Source organism: Cydia fagiglandana, chromosome 3 (assembly GCF_963556715.1).
Source record: "Cydia fagiglandana chromosome 3, ilCydFagi1.1, whole genome shotgun sequence".
NCBI classification, from domain to species: Eukaryota; Metazoa; Arthropoda; class Insecta; order Lepidoptera; family Tortricidae; genus Cydia; species Cydia fagiglandana.
In genome coordinates, this window is record NC_085934.1 from 14,170,177 (window position 1) to 14,193,241 (window position 23,065).

The window sequence follows — 23,065 nt, forward strand, 5'->3', positions numbered from 1 at the left end:
TTTAAATATATTTACAGAGATTCAGAGGATCGCCGTGGTCGTATGCCACGATTATAAGCTTTAAGGTAAAGTGGTTTCGGGTTTTAGTTTTTGAACTTATTTTTTATTTAATTAATTTTGGGGTCATGATTTCGTTACTAACTATTTGAAGTCACTTGATATTACTTTTGCGAGGGCGTCCGCAGTACAGAAATGCATGAAGGGTGCCGCATATATCGGGCTACGCCCGACTCCTTTGGTATAAAGGCGCCCGTCTTTGGAACGCGTACGTCGGGCTACGCCCGACTCTTTCAGCATGAGGTCGCCTTCGGCGCCCGGCTTTGGAACGCGTACGTCGGGCTACGCCCGACTCTTTTGGTATGAGGGCGCCGAAGGCGCCCGGCTTTGGAACGCGTACAGCGAGCATCGTACATCGGGCTGCGCCCGACTCTTTTAGTATTAGGGCGTCTTCGGCGCCCGGCTTTGGAACGCGTACGTCGGGCTAGGCCCGACACTTTTAGTATGAGGGCGCCGAAGGCGCCCGGCTTTGGAACGCCTACAGCGAACCTCGTACGTCAGGCTGCGCCGCCCGATTCTTTTAGTGTGAGGGCGCCGAAGGCGCCCGGCTTTGGAACGCGTACGTCGGGCTACGCCCGACTCTTTTAGTATGAGGGCGCCAAAGGCGCCCTGCAATGGAACGCGTACGTCGGGCTAGGCCCGACACTTTTAGTATGAGGGCGCCTTCGGCGCCCGGCTTTGGAACGCGTACGTCGGGCTACGCCCGACTCTTTTAGTATGAGGGCGCCAATGGCGCCCTGCATTGGAACGCGTCCGTCGGGCTAGGCCCGACACTTTTAGTATGAGGGCGCCTTCGGCGCCCGGCTTTGGAACGCGTACAGCGAGCCTCGTACGTCGGGCTGCGCCCGACTCTTCTAGTATGAGGGCGCCTTCGACGCCCGGCTTTGGAACGCGTTTGTCGGGCTACGCCCGACCCTTTAGTATGAGGCCGCCAAAGGCGCCCGGCATTGGAACGCGTGCGTCGGGCTAGGCCCGACTCTTTTACCATGAGGGCGCCGAAGGCGCCCGGCTTTGGAACGCGTACAGCGAGCCTCGTACGTCGGGCTACGCCCGACTCTTTTAGTATGAGGGCGCCTTCGGCGCCCGGCTTTGGAACGCGTTCGTCGGGCTACGCCCGACCCTTTATTATGAGGGCGCCCGGCTTTGGAACGCGTACAGCGAGCCTCGTACGTCGGGCTGCGCCCGACTCTTTTAGTATGAGGGCGCCAAAGGCTTTGGAACGCGTACAGCGTGTCTCGTACGTCGGGCTACGCCCGACTCTTATAGTACGCTTTGCAACGCCTACAGCGAACTTCGTACGTACAGCGTGCCTCGTACGTCTCTTGTAGGGCTGTTTCCTACATTTTGGCTGATCTGGACTTCTATACCTATTCACTTAATAAAATATTGCAGATCATTAAAAAACACCATGTATATAGTGGCCAAACAAATTTATTTTGTCAGAAACCTTCTTGTATCGCCTTAATCGGCTAATACGCGGATAGAATCCAAAGCGCTTGTAGATTCGTAGTTCGAATTACCTACCCGATAAATTAATGTTTTATCGGGTTCATGTAAGCAAAGCCGGGTGCAAAAGCTAACAATATGTATATATTTGAAATGTGCTAATTGAGCTCTTTCAAATGATATACAACACGTCATCATTACTTATTTTTATTTTTTTGGTTCGTGACTTTATGACCTCTAGAGGGCACCGTGTTCATTTTTTTGTGACGTCATATAGCCTATAACCAGCGGACGCTTAAGACGATTCGAATGACATATCGTTTGTCAAATTATAATGCGTACTTTAGGAGTTCTGAGGGAACAAATGAACATACATACATACATACCCACATACATACCGGTCAAAATCATAACCCTCCTTTTGCGTTGCCGTAGTCGGGTAAAAATACATAAATACCTCCTAAAATAGGTGTTCCGCAATAATTGAATTATATTATTATATTATAATATATTCATTATCCATTAGCATTTCAATTATGTTTATGTTTAACGAAGATATTGCAGCTTCAATTAATCGCTATTTCGTTCCGCTGTGTAGCGTTTATCGATATATAACATGATTAAAATCGACTTTTGAAGAAAAGAGCACACATATACGCTTTTACGCACACATACACAGCCTGGGCGCATCAAGAAAGGCAACATTTGATTTGAAGTCCACCTTGTCAACAGTATGGTTGTCCTTTTTTGACAAACGGCATTTTAAAAGAGCGAGGAGAGAGAAATGATACTAGTTGCTGCGTCGTGAAAGAGAACAGAAAACGTTGGGCCCTTGAGGAAAACTATACTCATCCTTTTCTTTTGGGTGCTAGTACTAGTGTGAGACAAAGATGATTCTGTCTGTCTCTGGTTGAAATGAAACAGTCCTTTGACAAACTATAGAATAACAGCGCCCTCTTGACAATGATCATATATAGTCAGTCAAACAGGTTTGTCAGTAGAAAAAGGCGCGAAATTCTAATTTCCTTTGGGACGATAACCCTTCGCGCCTACATATATTATTATTTAAAATCTGCCGCTCTTCTTTACTGACGGAAACTGCATGACGGAGTGACGGACTGATAATAATAACGACGAACTACTGATAATGACGGAGTATAAATAGTGTAATGATGCTGCGTGCGGCGTGTGCAAGAGTTTTTTTACTCAGATCAGGCAAAAGATGCTTCCATCCAGAGAAGTTAAAAGTAATTAGTGTCAGTGTCAGTCAGTTCTTGGTCTCAGTTCTGTCACTGTCAGTGTTATTCCACTCGGAATTGCAGGTTATAATTGCATTTAAAAAAATATTTTTTGGGTTTTTATTTGCTTGAATAATAATACAGACAAGTTGAATACGTGCTACATCAGCTACAGAAATGTTTGGTTTGGCCAGATTGACAAGAAATTGGAAACACTCAAACTTACTGACCCGACGCTCCAGATTATTTAGCACTATCGACTCAAAAAATGTCGAGCTTAATCAGGAGAAAATACCTGATATTCCCGAGAAAGGTGGTTTTGCTAAGGCGTTTGAAAAACAGTCGCAAATTCTAGATACACAGGAACCTGCAGTCAACCACTCATTGCCATCTCTGCTAAGGAATTCTAAGTTTATGGATGTAAGTTATGAATTCATTTGAAACGTTAATATTAAGCTTCTGTTTTTCCGTGTTATTAGTTTGAATTTTTTTTTCTTTTTGTTTCAGTTAGGAGATCCCTCTGGCAAAGTGGTCATAGGCAAAATATTTCACGTTGTGGAAGATGATTTATACATTGACTTTGGTTGGAAATTCCACTGTGTGTGTACCCGCCCTACGAATAGAGGTGACGAATACGTACGGGGAGCGAGAGTAAGGCTTCAGATAAAGGACTTGGAGCTATCATCTCGGTTCCTCGGATCAAGCACAGACCTCACACTGCTGGAAGCTGACTGCAAGCTGCTAGGTTTAGTTTCTACGCCCTTACGAGCTGCAGTAACTGAGAAACAGCAGTGAGGTAAGTAATCATCACAGGCTTAGAACCAAGAACTATTGTGTATTTATCTGTTTCCAAACTGTATGATGTATTTAATGAGAAATTAATGTAGTGTTTATTTCTTATGTTGTAGCAGTTTAAGGAGTTTAAAAAAAGATTGTTGCTTGTTTAAAGAAGAATGCTAAACTTTTTGAATTCATTACTTGTTTTTTAATAAATTCATTAGTAATATCCAAAATTAGTATACACATCTATCAAGGCTCTGTTATTGGCTGTAAGTCTGTGTGGTTTACTTATTCTGTAAATATAGTGTAGATAATTTTTACTTGTACTTATAATAAATGTAATTTTTCATGGTATATTGCATAATTCAAATTTGATAAGTACCCTGATACAATCCTGTTCCTCATGAGTTTCAAATCCTATGGATAACTTTTGTAACTATCGATGGCTAGCTAGGTGCATCATTATAGCTTTGTCTGAAAGCTAGAGGGATATATCTAATTAGAGATATGACAATTGATATCGGTATATTAAAAATAAAAGGAGTACAGGGCTCAAGAATAATCACGTTTTTGCCATATTGTGTGTTGTTTCTAGATAACTAATTACAAGCCACAAGCCTAAAAAATAAACATGTCAAAATAAATATCATTAGGGCCATTATGGGGGGTTAAATAAAAAATCTGTACAATACTTTAAATAAAAATAAGTTGTCAATTTGTTAAACTCAACAATTTATTTAATTGACATTACATATTTGGACAACATTGAATGACACAGAGAACAATAAAATAACTTCATAAATTTAATTGCTCTAAACTATCTACCATAACTATAAATTATTGTCTTAATATATTTTACTTATGCTATGGTATAGATACTACAAAGTTTAGTTTGTAAATTTCTTTTTATCTAATTTTCTAATTAATATGAAATCTGTCAGAGTACCTCTTAAATGTAAACAGCTTTACAACTGTAAATGGAATGTTTTATATTTCAATATAATTTTGTAAATATTCCTATACACATTTTGCGTCTGTTGATCCTAAAGTTTTTTGCCCTATATAATCGAGGCAGCTTTCAAAATAAAAATGCATTTACGAAACTGCATCATACAACGGTTTTACTTATAATTACTTTTTTTTAAATAGTTAGCATAATCCCTTGGCTATAATATCCTTTATATTCGTGAGATCGTCGGCAATCGCAATAAGGTATTGAGATCCTTTTACTGTGCTTTATCGCCGTTTCTGGAGACGATCTCCTGAATGCTCGGGTCTTTGACGGCATCGTTGGCATCTGGATGGGCTTCGAGGATCTCTGCGACGGAGGCTCCGGGGGTCTCCTTGCCCTTGGGGTTCGCGCGCTCCCATTCTTTAAGGTACTGGACGACGGCGGCGTGGCCGAAGGTCTCCGCCTCGTTGAGAGGGCGGCTGCCCCAGCGGTCGCGAGGGTCGTGGTTCACATTGCACTGCGCCAATAGGAAGTCTACGCAAGCCAGGTGGCCCTCCGCGGCGGCGAGATGGAGCGCCGTGCGACCGTCGTAGTCGGACAGCGTCATGTCCATGCCGGAGAGGTGATGCCTAAAAAACAAAATAGATAATTGCATGTTAATGCTCTATTTTTTTGTAAGCAGTTTAATTTGCTTTGTGAAGTAATAAGTATCTTTATGAATTTCTACTTTTTATAGAGGTGAGCTCTTTAAATCAATCTGCCTTTTTCATTTCTACTCTTGCAACAAAAGCGGTAATTCTGTGAATGACTTCAATGAATACTCTTGCGGTTAAATTTCAAAAGCGTTTTCTACAACAGATGAACTGTATCTACGTTTTCTAAAACTTTCCTTGATCAGTTTCGCCACACTTCGTGATAAACACGGCCAAAAAAATAAAAGCAAAAGAATTCCGGTCCTTTCAAAGGGTTCAGTTTAATCTTCTAATTTTGATGTATAAAATGATAACTAAATTTTTGGCAACAATTCAACGACAAGCAAATATGAGTGGCATGATAGTCCGATGAGAAGGGCTCATTTTCGATTGAAATGTAATACAGCAAAAATATGTAAAATCTATAAATGATGTGCCAATTACTTTCACGAAATATCTAAATAACAATGATAACGACCGATGGCCAATGGTTAAGCTTTTCGTGTAGGTACATATACCAAGTTCGATGCCGTGCATCATAAATAGGTTAAGTTGAAGATCCCGCCGACTCAGATGGGTCAGACCCTGACTCCTCGGACGAACTACAGGCAAATGTTACAAGGAATGTAGTACTTCTTTGTGATTTTTTTAGTAAGACAATAATACAGAATAATTCAGATCGGTTTTGAATTATTACCTCCTGAGTGCACTTAGGTCCCCGCTGGCAGCTGAGAATAGAAGGTTAACAATACTGAGACCAGTAGTTTCAAATTTGTAGCGCCTAGGATCCTTTTTGTGGCTCGCATAGCGGATATTGTCGTATTTGTGGAAGTTGAAACGTTCTATCAATTGCTGAAAGAAAATGATAAACATTGAAAAGATCTTCCAATATGATTTGCATTGCATGCTTCATAATCAAAAGAAAAAAGTGCTGACGTACATCACAGAACTGAAGTCCTCTGCAGCTGTTGCCCAGAGGGTCAAGTGGTGGTGACCAGGTGCAGATTCCCATAACATTGGGCACAACTATGAGCATAGCCCCTGACACTCCTGACTTTGCCGGCAGGCCCACTTTGAAAGCAAACTGGCCCGAGTAGTCGTACATGCCACAACTGTGCATGAGGGACAACACGTTGCGGACGGAGTCTGGCCGTAGGACCTTCTCGTCAGTTATAGGGCAGATGCCACCGTTTGCTAATGTCGCCGCCATGATGGACATTATGTCGCAGTTGGCCTCCATAGAGCAGCACTGAAACAGATGTACATAATACTTGACTAATTACCGAGAACTATTTTGAGCGTAGCGGATGTAAGATAAGCGCATTTGAGTGTTGTCGTGAGGCAATAGTTGTGCCAGTATACCGACCTGAAAATAGAAGTCCATGCATTCGCGCAGATTTGTTTTCTCCGGATAACATTTGTGCTCGCGCATGTAGAAGCCGAGCGCATAGTTGCGATCGGCAGCCTCGCGCTCCGACAGAAATACTGCGTTGTTAAAGCCTAAGGGCTCGTTACCCGAGAGCCTACTGAAGAACGACATTACATAATCGAACTTCTCAGCGAGGGTCATCTCTGGTTTGTCCAATTGCTTCAGTAGAGAGCATACTAATATTGCGCCAGCGTTGATCATAGGGTTATGAGGTTTCACTGTAAACAAAGTACAAATAAATAGTCGTGTCGTGATTTGTTTATTCATCTATTAATATGATTGGATCGGCAAATAAGCGTAGGTGTAAATTGTTGTACGTACTGTTGTAGTCTAAGACGAGCTCATTGAAGTTGCGGCCGCTTGGTTCCGTGCCAACGTACTTGTGTACCACGTCGGGGCCCAGCGTCTCGAGCGCCATGGCGTATGTGAGCGGCTTGCTGCACGACTGAAGCGTGAATGGCACCGCCACGTCACCTAGATAAAATTAGAGAGCATTATTTCATTTCATCGAATCCGGGAAAACAAGAGTTGCCAAATGACAATATTACTGAATAAAAAATATTTGGCAACAACTTCAATTAATTAGATCTGATCTAGATCTAAATGTGATGTTATAAAGCACTTTTTGGAAGTCAGATAAAGAGAAATTTCGATAGACCCACATCATTTAGATGGGATTCAAACCCTTTAGCCGGTTTCTAAACCAAAGTGTTAAGAAAACGGAAATATCCAACGGAATATTAAATCTTCTTTCGAAACTTCAGTAATACCTACTTAGTTGATATGGAATGCCCACATCCCTGAAGTTCCATTTCGCTCGAACGACCATATAGTTAAACGACCACGTACAGGGAATGCCCACTGTTTCTTTTCAAAAAACATTTTCTTCCCTTCCTTCCTACGGTTTTTTTCCCAAATTGTAATGACGGATGTCACACTAAAGGTTCGATAAGTAGCTTCAAATGCCCGAAATAGGAGCCCCGCGTCTAGTTAAGTTGTGAAGGAAATGTTTTTTGTAAAGAAACAGTGGGCATTCCAAGCCATTCCATAGAAGTGGACTAAGGTGCATTCGGGTAATACCGAATGTCAGATAATTCCGAAATTCAGATGAAAATCACCCTAAATTCCATCATAATAAAAGTCTCTTTTCGGAATTATCCGATAGTTTTTGACATTCGGAATTACCCGACTAAACCTTAACAAGGAAATGTAACAAGTTTTGAAAGAAGTTTTAATATTCCGTTTTCGGTAGGAGCTTCTAAAACAGACTTATCTTTCTTTTTAGGAAACCCGGTTTCGAAAAAAGATTAATATTTCCGTTTTCTTAACTGGTTTCAAAGGCGGCCGAAGGGGTTTCAAATGGTGGATGGCGGTACAAACGAATCAATACCTATAGAAAATCTTTGACCGTCAATAGTGCAAACGCTGATTCCCCAATTTTCCGTGCTCGCCCGAGCCAGCTGAGGTATGTAACTAGCCACTTTGCCATCTGTATTACTCTTAGCCGCCCAGTACATTTCTTCTATGTCCTTGATAAAATCTTGGAAATCCGGAATCACAAATTGGCTACGAAATGCTCTCGTTATGAGAACTATATTTGGCGCTATAACTTCTTTGAATGTTTTCCTGTCCAATTTAAGTGTTTCGGGAGAACCTCCTTCGTAGTTTGATTCTTTATGGGCTTTGTACAAGTTGTGCATAACTTCCTTAACGCGTGGATCATTCTTTCTAATACCGGTTGTTCTCAAGGCCTGCAAGAAGAATTGTAGTTTATTTAATTTGTTATAGGGAGTTACATAGAATTTTCTAAAGAAAAGATGGTAGGTAAAAGTAGGAAGCGAATTAAGAGAATATACTCACGGCCAAAAACTTTCCAACGGGAAGGAGGCCTGTATCTTCATTCTTGAACATATCAAACAAGACATCATCTGCGTTTTTATGTGATCCCTCTGCTACCCTGTACAACAAATAAAACAATATTTATACTGAATCGTGTGATAGCAAAAAAAAAGCTAGTCTACCTACTAATTGTGCAAACAACAATACAAAGGAAAGTGACGGTGGGCGTAAACATCTGCCAAAACAGCTCTAATGTGGGGTCTTATGAATTTGGCAAATACCACGGTTGTGTATTTGAAAGTGCTCGACAACAGACCGTCACGCGCGAGCTCGTTTTAGGTTTGACGTCAGTGGTAGGTGTGGCTCACACGTAGGAACCAACTCCTTATTTTTAGTTGTTTGCCTATTCTAGAATCTTGATGCCACATCTATCACATGTGACGTAGAATAAATAAAAAATAAAAATGTACCTACTATGCAAACACATATAGAAAAACACAAATTTAGCTGAAAATCACATGCATAATACCTAGGTACACTTGTAGTTTGTATATGAACGATTTTTAACAAACTTGGTATGTTTTGAAAATTAGTTTTTATTCTCCTTTTAAAAATGTGACTGAAAGGTAATGATGTAATACATTTTTAGAATCGGCTCAAAAAGCCCTTTGACTTAATTCCACAAACGATAGGTTTCTGAACAACATATTTTTCCCATAGGTAGGTACAAAAAAAGATGACGTCATAATTCCCTTCAATTTTTTTTTGGGTGCTTCGGGTCAAATTGATTCAAATGGTCTAAATATCAAACGTACCGATTTAAATACCTTTAACACCATTTTACTGAATTTCGGGGTGTACCGCTAACACTATTACTCTATCAAACCAAAGCAGAAAAGTTCATCTGCCATTAGCTCTACTACTTAGGTATATATAGTTTGTCAAAGAACTGTCTCATTTTAAACATAGACAGAAAATCACACTTTGTCTTACACTAGTACTAGCACCCAAAAGAAAAGGATGAGTATAATTTTCTTGTTCTTATTTACTGACAAATTCGGTTTGACCAACTATAGTACCGATATGATAACAGTCTTAATGATTGGAATAGGTTAGACTACTATCACCCGCGCCTGCCAACCGATCATTAACAGCCTTTCATTTTCACATGGCTATAATTAAAATAATTTAGTAAATGGCTTAAAATCTCTTGAAAATTGAAAAGTAGTGCAGACAATTGAATCGAAGCGCTGAAGATGGTTTGCACACTGGGCAGTTGTAAATTACATGATGCTGGGATGACATAAAACATTATACAAAAAATTATTCAATCGTTAAATCAAACCAGCCTACACAAGCATGCTAACTCAAACACTCAGGATGCCGGGTTTGTACTCACGACGAGGAATCGAGGTTATGCACGAACGAATACTGTCTGCTCCTTGCATGAAAACAATACAACACCTTAAGTAAATTGTTAGTAGGTATATAGACACACTTACGACATTCATTGGTACTTTAAACATGCTATCTAAATATTTATCTATTCTACGTGCATTTGCACTTCTGGTGTAGCGAACATAGATAGTCACAAATTTGAGACTTACTTTCCTAGACAATAGTTGACTGTATAGGGAAATAGTTGAATGTCATCAATCATCTTTGTTAAAGATATCAAACTATAATTAATTTCGGGATTATCAATATCATCTAGAAATATAAAAGTAACCTTTATTAAGTAAATATCAATTAAAACACTAGATGAAAAACTCAACAGAATAATCATAGTTATTGACAACAGTATCTTGAAATGAATTTTACACATACCTAAGTATTTGTGTATTTTTCATTAGTTTTAGTCAAAATTATTTTTATTATGACAAGCTGCTAGGCTAGTCTTGAATTATTAGATTTACGAAACTTCCAGGTTATTTTCTATTTACGTAACCGCCTGCTGTGCGAGTAATTGGTATAAAATGTCAGGGGTGAATTGAAGCTCTCGTGGCGCCGGCCAGTTCAATACAGATCAATAGGAGTTGATGTGGGTCATTACAAACAATTTATTCCCAATAACTGTCGAGATGTACGTAATTTGTGGAGTGCTACGCTTTGCTTATTTACAACACCCAATGCAGTTATGGTGCGACACGTGCGCTGCTGGATGAGAACATTGAGAACATATTAGTGTTCTACCGTCTATAATTGTTTGACCGTGACCTTTCGCTTAAAATTAACTGTAACTTACCTCATATCTATAGATTGAGCCGCATAAAAATTGGGTGCAGAGTTTCGCCATTTCTGCAACAATTTAAGCAAGTCTTAAATATATGTGCTAAAAGCCAAAAAGTTATAAAACAAAAGATGATTATCCCGACCACCATGGTAATGAAAGTTTTACCGATTCTTATGACTGATGGATCCCAGTGACCTGATACGATAGTGATACCTGACAGTGATACGATATGGAAGCGTTTAAAGCAAAGGGGACACTCACAGCGGGTCTGTCTATAATGTAGACGGGTATTACTTGACTGTATTCGCGGTAGCATCCACATGAGCGCTGGAGAAGAGGCCTCGCCGCGGCCGCAAGCCGGCGGAGCGGGCGGCTGCTCATGGTGACGAACGGGGAAGGACAGGACAGCCCTAAACCACCAACCAGTCTATAAGTGTTCGCACTGGCGCCGTACCGCGACGCCCTAACGCGCAAGCGCCAACTGACAGAGGCAACGGCGGGCTGTCGTCTCGCTATCAGATCTTGTTTACCTGTGACGTGTCGTAGGTATTACCTGCGTGTCACGTTCATTATCACTATGTACGTTATCTTCAGATTTATAATGCAGAACGAAATTAGACGTAACGTAACTCATTTCTGGATTTGTCATGATTATTACGAATCTTATCAGGAGCACCTGCGCTTTTACCTAAACACACAAACGTCTAGACTTCGAATATTTTAGTAGAATATTTTACTTACCTACTCACCACAAACAGAGAGAATCATTTGTCTATTTATGCCATAGAGAAAACTATAGGTAATCAGTTGTAAGTACTTTGTTCCTTCAAGTTTTTTCTTATGTTCATACTAGATTTCGATTCAGATGAAATCCCGTAATACCTATTATGGTGCCATTTGACTAGATATAGGTTTTCTTCATAAAAACTTTGGACTATTTGTTTACTTCAAACTGAAATAGATGTCATATACCTACCTACTAAAGAAAAAACTACGAAACTCCTCCAGTGGTTGGAGGTTGGAATTTCAGTCTAGAGTTATATATAAGTATAATATTAAGGTAGGTAATGTGACTATGTACTTTAAAAAACACAACCCAAAATTAATACATATTTGATAAAGTACCTAATTTGATTTGTGCACAAAAAGTTATTCGCTATGAGCCTATGACTTTTAAAATCTGGTCTCTGGAGATATCTACATTTGCGTACTTAACATCGCAAAATTGCATGGCCACCTTTTGAATGAATGAATTCATAATACATATTATATCTATGCAATTTTGCAGGTCGCTGTGCATATGTTACCTCCATAAAACCCTAGACATCACATAATTTTATTATTGGCAATGATTGAACGCTGTTGTAAGCTGTGACTAATTTTTACCGCTGTGCCATATTTGCTTGTTTCTTTTTCTATTTTTGACGTAGTAGCAAGACCATGACGACCATAATTATTAGTATTATTAGTTTATAATTTACGTACGAGTATATTGTACGTAGGTACGTATAGGACACTCGAGAAGGACAACCAAAAAATTAAATCTCAGCTACAGCAGCTTCAGTCATATATCACAGAATTCTCAAAAACACAGGTAACTGAACATAGTGAAAACAGTACAGAAGTAAATGAAATCCCATTGCCGGCTCCATCTATACTACAGGACGACAGCTCTACTAGATCAAAAAGCAAACTTTGCATTATTAGCTCTAATAACTCTAATAAAATACTGTCGATTGCTGATATCCTGCCAGAAACATACGAAATTTGTCATTACCTTACCCCAGGTGTTGGGATCAGGCACTTAATAAAAAATTTAGATAAGAAACTTACTGGCTATACGATGCATGACCAATGTCTTATTTTCATAGGTGAACATGATTTCAAGACATCTCAAAACTATAGTAAGTTGATTGAATATATTAGAAATGAAATTATGAAATGTAACTATACAAATGTAATATTGTGTGTGCCAACTTTTAATTGCGGTCAATTTTCGAACATGTTTAATAGAAGAGTGGAGCTATTCAATAACTTACTGTACTTAGATGTGACAAAGTACGAATATGCCTATGTATTAGATAGTAATCTCAACCTTAGTTACGACTCTCAAATGTTCTCAAAACATAGTGGACACATAAATAATCATGGAATGAAAATTATTTTTTATGATATAGCAAATTATTTAGCAATTTTACAACAAAACCAGGCATTTTTTCGTTGATACCAGCACTGACATCATTCAAACCATGAATACAATACCTGACCACTGTGAAATCACTCATAGAAATAGGAATCTACAGTTGTACTTGAACAGTCTAGATATAAAAGACCATTCTTTAAAGATATTGCATCAAAATATCGCGGGATTGATTAATAAAACTGATACTATCATCTTGTCTCTAGAGCAACTTCAGGACTGTGGATATGGTCCAGACGTGGCCTGTTTTACAGAACATTTTATGCTAAAAGAAGAAAGCAAATTATTTTTTCTTAACAATTATGTACTAGGTTCTATTTTTTCGCGACAAAACCGCAGAGGAGGTGCAGCGATTTATCTCAAACGAGGAATTGCTTTCCAGGAACTAACTGAAATAAGTGACATTTCTGTAGAGCTTTATTTCGAATGTTGCGCAGTAGAATTGACTAACACGAATATAATAATTATGTGTGTGTATAGAGTACCTAATTCTGATTTACATACTTTCATTGAACGATTGGAACTCGCCTTAGCTATATTGACAAGTAAAAAACGAAAACAAATAATTCTCTGTGGCGATTTCAACATTAACATATTGAAAATAGACAAATCTGTAACTTTGTTTGAAAATACTCTTGCGAACTATAACCTAAAATTACAGATAAAAATTCCAACTCGTCCGTGTAGCGGAACTTGTTTGGACAATTTTGCAGTCAACATACCTGGGACGAAAACGTGCTCTCTAGATCTAGGCTTGTCAGATCATAGTACCATAATTCTAAACTGTCCTTTAAAAAAGAAATGCTTGCATTCGTTTTGGTATACAAAAAAAAGGGAGTATTCAACTGCTAATCTAGAAAAATTTAATAATTATCTTCTAAGCCTCAGTTTTACGGATGTCTACAAAAGCATGAATCCAAATGAGGCATATAATAACTTTAAAGAATTATTTACACTATTATACGACCAATGTTTTCCGTATAAACGGATCAAGCTGTTTTTCAAAAATAAACCACGATGGATTTCTAAAGGTATCAAGATATCCTGTAAAAAAAAACGGGAAATGCTGTGGAACTATAGATCCAATCCAAGTGCTTCGAATAAGACAGAGCTGCAAGCGTATTCTTATAAACTGAAAAAGATAATTCAACTTACACAAAAATTACAAAATAGACACCACATACAAAAATCAAATAACAAAAATCGTGCTGCTTGGCAAATAATTAATAATAAGAATGAAAACCAACCTATAGAATCAATACATAAAATTGTTAACAAAAACAATGAAATGCTTACAGATCCCATCACTATTGCGAATGCGTTCAACGATTTCTATATAGGCGAGACTAATGTTGATCAAAACCGCCTACCTAAAACTGATGAGAAATTACCGACAAATACCCTTAATACAATTTTTTTACATCCTGTGACACCTATCGACATTATTAGAATAATAAAAACATTGAAAAATACTAGAAGTACCGGGATCGACGAGATTACAACAAATGTGATAAAATACTGTGCTGAGGCAATATCGTATCCTTTAGCATTTATTTGTAACCAAATGCTTGAAAAAGGGATATTCCCAGATAACTTAAAAATCGCGGTAGTGAAGCCGCTATTCAAAAAAAATGACAAAGAGCAGCTAGAGAATTATAGACCTATAGCTTTATTATCCATCTTCTCTAAAATAGCTGAAAAAATCATTTATGAACGGTTTTATAATTTTCTAGAACGAGAACAAATACTTGTACAAGAGCAAAATGGATTTCGAAAAAAAAAATCGACGACCACAGCCATCTACGAATTGATAAAAACTGCCACTCATTATGTCGACAAAGGGGTGCCGATTTGTGCGATATATATGGATCTATCGAAAGCATTCGATTTCGTCGACCATAACCGTTTGCTGAAAAAGTTAGAACGGTACGGAATCCGAGGTAACGCCCTAGACTTACTAAATTCATATTTAAGTAATAGAATGCAGTGTACTGAAATAAAAAGGCTATGTCCTGAGACAAAAGAAGAAACTGCTTACTATTCTAAATTAACACCTTTGATTCGTGGGGTTCCACAAGGGAGCATCCTAGGCCCGTTGCTTTTCTTAGTTTATATAAACGACTTGCCAACACACGTTCAACATCCCATGATACTATTCGCAGATGACAGCACAGTTTTAATAAAATCAAACGACCCGACTACATATGAATCTGACATAAACAATACACTTAAGACTATCATCAACTGGCTGGAAACGAACAGACTAAAAATAAACATTGATAAAACAAAAATTATGCAATTTCATCAATCAAAATCAAAACCATTACATCTTGACGTAAAATATAATGATCATAATGTTGAACACACAGACGTAACTAAGTTTCTAGGCATTGACATAGATAATCATATAAGCTGGAAAACGCATACCTTAACGTTATGTAAGCGATTAAATAGTTTTGTATTTGCCCTTAAAAGAATCGCTAAAATTTCGGATCGAAAAACTGCGTTATTAGCCTATCATGGATATGTTGGATCAATTCTTCGTTATGGTATGGTTTTCTGGGGCAACTCTACAAACAAAAAACTAGTTTTCGGTGCTCAAAAAAATTGTGTTCGCGCCATCTGTGGTGTAAAACGAACTGAAAGCTGTAGACCTTATTTCAAAGATCTTAATATAATGTCAATGACCGGTCTTTATATTTATGAAGTGTCAGTTTTTGTTAAATCAAACCCCGATTTATTCCCATTAGTATCAGAAAACTCCAGGAACAGGCGTTTCAAGTACAAAATTAACCCAGTAGCTGGCAAAACTGCGTTATTGCGAAACGGCATACTGGGTATGGCCTCTAAAGTATATAATCATTTACCAGAAGAGTTAAAAGAGTTACACCTAAATCTATTTAAAAGAAAATTAAAGGCAGAGCTAATTGAAAAAACATATTATAAAATAGAACATTTTTTTAATGATAAATTTTAATGTAATCCTATTTAAAATAATAATTCAATAATGTATTATAACGACATGTAAGATGGAAGTCTATTTTGTATTAACTCTCTTCCTGTTTCATTATTTTTTTTTTTGACTATATAACATTATGCCTAATTATTTTTATTACTTATTTAAATCAGTAATAATATGCATGCACTAGATTAAGTAGTTAACTAGGTTAAACATACTCTAATTTTCACATGCCTAACGGCCGAATGTATTAAGGTTCAATATCATTATTGTAACATCTCATGTACCATATGTTCTTGTGAATAAATGACAATTCAATTCAATTCAATTCAATTCAATTCAATTCAATATATTTGATGCGACTTATTTTTCAAAAGCGATTTTTAATAAAAAGTCACGTCAAGACTGTTTACCATTTTTCTCATGCTTAAAAAACGAGGTAGGTATAGTAGGTACCTATACTTAAATGCAGACAAAAGGTGACGGCTTCTTACTTACTTTAGAAACTGCTGCTGTCGTGTAGGTAGGTATTTAGGTTTATTAAGCAAATACTGACAGGTAGACGACTATAGCTTGGTATTTTGGCATATCAGATAGTACCTAATTATAATAATTCTACGTCACTACATGTTACACTTTATTGTGGGTGGTGCTATTATTTTTCGGAAATCTTATTTTTAAGTTGCGATTTCTCCTTCGGCCGCGTACGCACTCGGAGCTTCGTAACCAGTTGCGAACGAAAACTTTTTCGGGTTTGCACGAAACCGGTTGCGATCAAAAACTGTTTTTTCTACTCGGGTACTTTTATCTGTCATTTACATAGTCACGAAAGAACATATAAGGGCATACATTATTAATACTCCTTAAAAGTCTATAGTCTATTGCCCAAAAAAGCACTTGTGTCGTTTTAGAGACATTACGATACGGTAAGCTAGTGCAGGGTAGCAGGTGCCACATACCGGTACATTGCTACCAACGTGACAAACGATTGAATGCATACGGTTTTTATTAAAAAATAAACAAATTTGTACTGAGTTCATTGCTACCAACATAATAAAAAAATACTTTTATACCCTACAGCACCACCCTGGTGCGGTGCGGTAGTGTGTAACGGCTTTAAAAAAAACATAACCATAGACATTACTCGTTTGTTTCTCGATTCCCGCCTTTCCCGGTAATTTCTTGTTCTTTGAGTACTTTGCGTTACTATTTGTTTTGCGTTCATAAAAAGTGTTGAAAATGGACAAAGAGGAGTACATTGTTTCTACACCTGAAGAAATATCCGCTGCAGCACAAGCAGCGACCTAAAATTTGTTGCCTAAGTACTAAATCTCAGCACCTATACGACAAATCTTATGAGAAGTGCATGGCGTGGAGATTGGAGCACAAAACTTCGTTATTCTCTGAAAACGTCTTTGGTGTATTTTAAAAGACTAATTGGAAGCACCGGATCAGATCTATCTTTTAAGCAAGGTTGGTATATGTTATAAAAATTTTTGATACACATTTTTAGGGTACACAGTACAACGAGTTATATTTATGTACATTTTATATTTTTGCATTGAAACTGAATATTATTTAATTCTCCTTTTTCTTGTTACAGGTTGCAGTAATATTTGTTATTATGGGTGCTTGTCGCAGACAAGAGCTATATACATGTAGTAATACCTACTATCCAAAATTTAATAAATAAAATTTTGTTTATATTTTTTTGTATTTTATTTAATATTGCCTACTCATAGAAAAAGCATTGTATGCAACGTTGTATAAGTAGTCAAAAAATGCTCATGGCGTATTTATTAACAATGTTCGCCTTCGGCTCACATTGTTACCCACGCCACTCACGTTTTTTGACCCCTCTTATAAAACTGTTGCATAAAATACTATTTCTTCTTATACGTAACGTAAGAACGTAACCCTAATTACGATCAAACAATATCATGATTTTTTTTTACCTTTAGACGTAGGCATTTTTTTTTTATTTGATTTATTTAACGGAACTCTGTTGCCCTTAAACTAATAACGCATAGACAGATAGTCTCCATACGGCTAACCTGCCAAAAGTGAAGCCGAAACACGATCGATGTGTGCGTGGAACGCTCGTGTTTTACGCTCAGCAAACACACACATATATATACAAAATATGTTGCCAGTATTCATTGACTTCTCTCAAAGTAGGGGAATTTTAACAACATCACACTTGGTTATTAATAATTTGGAAGTGTGTAGATTCGATTTTGTAGCAAAAGCTTTTTGTTTATTTTGGGATTTGATGCATTTCTGTACTTTGTGAAATAAGGATTAAATAAATAGCTGATAAGTTTTTACTATTTTTATTTATTTAACGAATGTGCATAAAATAATAAGAATAAATTTAAATAGGACAGAGCATATTCGACTGTGTTTAGTCCGTTTCCAATGTTTCCATGTTGCGTCATTCCGATTTAGTCTATTTTTTTCCTTCCATCTCGCAGACAGAAGTAGATCAGTCAGAAAACTAAAACGAACATGACACAAAATAAAAATAAGAAAAAAGTAAATACTTACCTAAATAATTAACTTAATTATAATTTTCTATAATCATACAATGAAATTTAATTGAGCGTATTTATTTTAGAATGTAGACGTCATGTCCCATTTCGAGGAAAAAATATTCACTACACTGGCAAGATTTAGTAGAAATGGCGGCTGACGAAAATTTGGATTTTTGTATTTACGATTATGTAAAAATATCACATTAAACTCGATACTTACGCGTGAAATGTAATATCAAGCGGTTTGTTTTTATTATATGATGTGTTGTGACACCCATTCACTGTACAAACAACCATCTTTCCTGTAGTTTTTGATTTTTAAACGGGAGGTGTACACAAACCGATTTGACTTTGAGTACTGCGAGGGCCGTTCGAATACGATGATGCGAGTGTGACGTGACGTCGCACTTGAAATGGCTTCACTGGCGGTGTACGAATTAGGAATCTATGCTTTATAAATCTATGCTGTTGCCCATATTTACATGTAGAATCTACTGAAACTCTGTCGCCCATATTTAAGTGTTCATCTACATTGTAGATGAACACTTTATAGTAAGTAATATGACCAGACATAGAAGTGAAGTTTTTGTTCCAAAAAAAAGTGATTGACAAAATTAAATATCGATATCTCTGTTACCTTAACGTTATACTTAGATATTTATTACATTTTATTAGAAGATACAGTCCCCGTAGACAACATGCCAATCGCTAACGCTCTGTAGCGAACGAAAAGCAACTGTCGCTGTCAGTGTCACACTAATATGGAAGAGTGATAGAGAGACACAAAGCGATTCGAAGGCGAAGCGTAAGCGATTGTCTCCTTGGCTAGGCCGCCTGATACGAAGCTACCGCGAAATACACAATACGTTCCATATCTACTTCTCTTTTGATATAGGTATTAGTAGTTTTCTATTCTTATGGCACTGTATACCTACTACAGTTTACGTTTTAATTTTTAAGTGCTAAATGTATGTACTCTTAATTAATGAAGAAATTATGTACCGCTTTGTAATTTGTTTGCATTATTGAAATTTCTCGGTCATTTACCTACACCAAGTAGAAATTATACACTTTTTAAATAAATATACCTAAAGATAATATCGATAACAGATTTATCGATGTTTCATTTTGTCAAACACTCGTTGTTGCCATAAAAACATCTACCTATGTCTGTACGGCTAGCTACCATCAGTTTGGCATTGACATAAACGATATCGTGAACGTAATTTACTTTCTATGCATCTGCCTCGTACTGATATATTAGTGTGTAAAAGAGATATATAGAATAGTAGTTTATGTGACTGCTACATAATGAAAGGCATTAAAATACGAGTGTGGGTTTAAGAAACGAACGAAGTGAGTTTCTTAAAAGGATCACACGAGTGTTTTAATGCCTAATTATGTACAGTTACATACACTACTTTATCTACACACATATTATTACCTTCTATTATATATTCACTAACTTCATATTTCAACCGACATCCATCGTTGCTGTCTGACTTAACTCGCAGATTTGAGAGGTGGCGGCTCCTAAATATCTTTTTATCACTCATTTTACACGATACTTTTGCTTAAAGTTTGTTTAAAAACAACTATCAAATCAATTTTATAACCTAAAACTAATTAAAAGATGAAACTGTAAGTCAAATGGCGGTAAATGAAAACTTTTTTTCACAAATGTCACGCATCCGTAGTTTTTTTTAATTCATAGACAAAAGAATGAAGTCCCTATTCTCATGCCACTCGAGATCAAATGTCGTACGGTTTATATTAAAAAAATATACCGAATTGACGTTTCGTATCGATAATTGTTTTAATATCTATGGATACTAGAATAGACGCCCACTTGAGTTTTGACAGCTGTTCCAAATTTAAAACTCATAACCTTACAAAAATCTGTAAAGTTATAACTTTAAAGTACAAATTTTACCTACTACCACAGATAAGAAAGTTCTCATAGTAAAATTGGTTGTGATAATGCTGGTCATTTCCTACGGTTTCTGAATGCATTTTAGAGCAGTAATGATATGTGCGTAGATAAAGTAAATTACGTTCGCGATCAAGGCCTGTTCACTTCCTAAGAAAGTTATGTCCCCAAATAATTGCGCATGTGTGCGCCTGAAGCTTCTATGCGTGCGTTGGCCTCTGAGAAAAAGTTGCGAGTAATAAAAATAAAAAAATTTTTCTACAGCAACATTGCTCCCAACTCTGATTTAAATTATCACGAATTTTATACATAATTAATCATAAAACGGGACTTAAAACGCTTAAAACTTAATTACTTACACGCGATTAAGTTTTATAATGAATATTTGCTTCCAAAACTGTCTTTATCAATGTTCATAAAATATATGGAGGGTAGGTACGTCTACCCACCATAATAAAAAAATATATTTGTCAATGACTCTGTCCAACTGCTGTGGTTAAAGTTCATAACGAACATTTTATTTATTAAATCTTTAAATAATAAATACAACGTAGCGGTACAACCACTTAAGACTGTAAGTCTGTACCTACATAGATTACAGCAATGCACATAGATAATGTGCTAAATGCGGAGCAACGGCTGTTGAAGCCGCCAGAGTGAAATTTATACAGCTTTAGTGGGTTCAGAAGGAACCGAGTCATAACGCATCTGGAAAGCGTATTAATTAACCGTGAAGAAATGTATGAATACAAGTTAGAAATCTGTGTAAAATACCGTGTGTAAAGTGTAGTGTATCTGTGTGTAAAGTGTAATAGGTAGGCATGCCTAATGTTATTTGTATAATACTGAAAACTTTGTGAATGCGCTTTATTAATGTCTATTTTTATTAAGTTGTCAGGGTTTAATTTTCAGTGTATATTTCTATATGTAAAACATAATACAATGTTAGAAACATAAATATGCATTTTATTTAAATCAATAGATAATACCACAAACAAGGGGTAATATTTGCATCTTTCATATATTTCGTGATATGAAGATAACAAATATGTTTATCAACATAATTACTATATACCTATAATACCAATACCCGCCAGGCTAAACCGGTTGTTAACTTTAGTTCCATTGGTACACATCGAGGGCGCCAGTAGTATAAACGTATAAACGGTTGGGGACATTTTTTTGTATGGAGTTACCGTTCTTCTCCTAGTGAGTATTATATTCTTTGTTCGCGATAGCGTTTATGTCAATGCCAAACTGATGGTAACCGTACTGAATATGACAAATGACTAGCCACTTAAAAGCTACTACAAACCCTCGCAAGTAAGTTAAAATTAATACATATTTCCATTTGGGAACTTCTACGGATTTACAGATGCACTAAACTAAAACACTAATTTATTAGTAGAGTACCTAAGTACTTACTGAATAACGTTTTCTAATATCTGTACCTAATTAAACAAAACTGCCTACAGAAAGGAACTTACAAGTTTTACGCTGAAAAAATGATTCATGATTTACGTTCAAGAGAGCATCAATGTTTTTAAATAATTTAGTAGATAGGTAATAAGTGTTCGAACAAGCGTTATCAAAGTGGAAATTGACATGAAGGCAAAGTGAAACAGAATAATCACCTCAAAATCATTCCCATAATCCATAACGAAGTCGTCGTAACCACCGCCGGATAAAGTCCGCATAACAATATGAACAGCCCGATGACGGACGGGGGCGAGCTCCCGAGGCAACCGATGCCAACCGCGTATTCGCACGACACACTCGCGAAACTGAGACATAATTCTCTCCTGCTTGTCGTATATAAATACTTGTACTACCGGGAGTAGTGTCACTGGCTGTGAACCGCATTATATTTAGTTCCACGGCCCCGATGGGTTGCGACAGCGGTGTCATAGAAAAATCTCATTCAAAATCTTCGCTTCGCTTTGTCATCATTCATGCAGGGCAAATAAGACAGATCCCACGCTGCAGCTACAATCCTGAAAAGCCCGTTAGTCTAGTCACTAGAAGGATTTGCATCGAGATGGCTTCTGTAGTTCTTCAATGGCTGCTTCATGCCTCTACAAACGCTTTTCGCTACACGGTGGGAAAGCTAAACAGGCTACGGGGCGTAGCATCTTGCAGCATGTTATTGAAGTTCGAACTTACCAGTGGTGTGGAACAAAAGGTCTCAAATAAATAATATCTTGCAAACGGTTACGGATATGATCTGCCAGCTGTCACATACAATGAAAACGGGTCATTTTCTATGGATATTTCTTGCCAATGTAAAAAAAACTACATTATTCTACAAAAATACCTTAGCGAAACCGTAGTCATAAAGGAATACGGCAGAGTGGTTTTAACCTTTGGGTTTTCATATTTAGTAGCCTTTGAGTAGCCCGTTTAGAGCCTAGGTTTTACAATAAGTACCTACTCTAGTTATAGTTTCTTATAATAAGGTTTGGGTTCGAAGCCATCATACCCGTTTAAATATATACCTATTTGTATAATTATATTTTTTTTTAATACTTTAATTTAGAGAGTAGCGTAAAGGAAGAGGAAGTAAACTATTGTTCGGATTTCGATCTGGAATAGCTTCTTATCTTTCGTATCTTAAAGTTCGAATCAGGCCAGAGGTAGATAGTATCGGTGGGGGTTTATCCTCGAGAATTGTTACAATTTGGCTTCAAGCAAAAAACCTTGCAGGTTTTAACAGAATAACTTCAAAAATTAGACATGTCTGATCGCTGACACACGTAAATTAATATAGTGTAAGCTT

General features: G+C 37.2%; 2 protein-coding genes across 10 annotated transcripts; one reads left to right on the forward strand and one right to left on the reverse strand.

Moving 5' to 3' along the window:
* Positions 1-2,780: 2,780 nt before the first annotated feature.
* LOC134680143 (small ribosomal subunit protein bS1m) lies at positions 2,781-3,865 on the forward strand. The gene is made up of 2 exons (XM_063539200.1): positions 2,781-3,161; positions 3,249-3,865. Exons 1-2 carry the CDS (start codon positions 2,919-2,921, stop codon positions 3,534-3,536), a joined length of 531 nt encoding a protein of 176 aa, XP_063395270.1. The 5' UTR covers positions 2,781-2,918; the 3' UTR covers positions 3,537-3,865.
* A 364-nt stretch (positions 3,866-4,229) lies between these two features.
* LOC134680141 (glutaminase liver isoform, mitochondrial) lies at positions 4,230-22,157 on the reverse strand. 9 transcript variants are annotated; one of them, XM_063539191.1, is made up of 10 exons: positions 21,924-22,157; positions 10,679-10,731; positions 9,833-9,868; positions 8,455-8,551; positions 7,985-8,345; positions 6,916-7,068; positions 6,532-6,812; positions 6,106-6,414; positions 5,863-6,017; positions 4,230-5,102 (listed from the first exon to the last, which is right to left on the reverse strand). In XM_063539191.1, exons 1-10 carry the CDS (start codon positions 22,080-22,082, stop codon positions 4,748-4,750), a joined length of 1,959 nt encoding a protein of 652 aa, XP_063395261.1. In that variant the 5' UTR covers positions 22,083-22,157; the 3' UTR covers positions 4,230-4,747. The 9 variants fall into 9 exon arrangements, with proteins under 9 accessions (XP_063395261.1, XP_063395260.1, XP_063395267.1 ...); XM_063539190.1 differs by having other exon boundaries at positions 9,833-9,874; positions 21,924-22,156; XM_063539197.1 differs by lacking the exon at positions 21,924-22,157 and adding an exon at positions 10,961-11,296.
* Between the last annotated feature and the right edge of the window lie 908 nt (positions 22,158-23,065).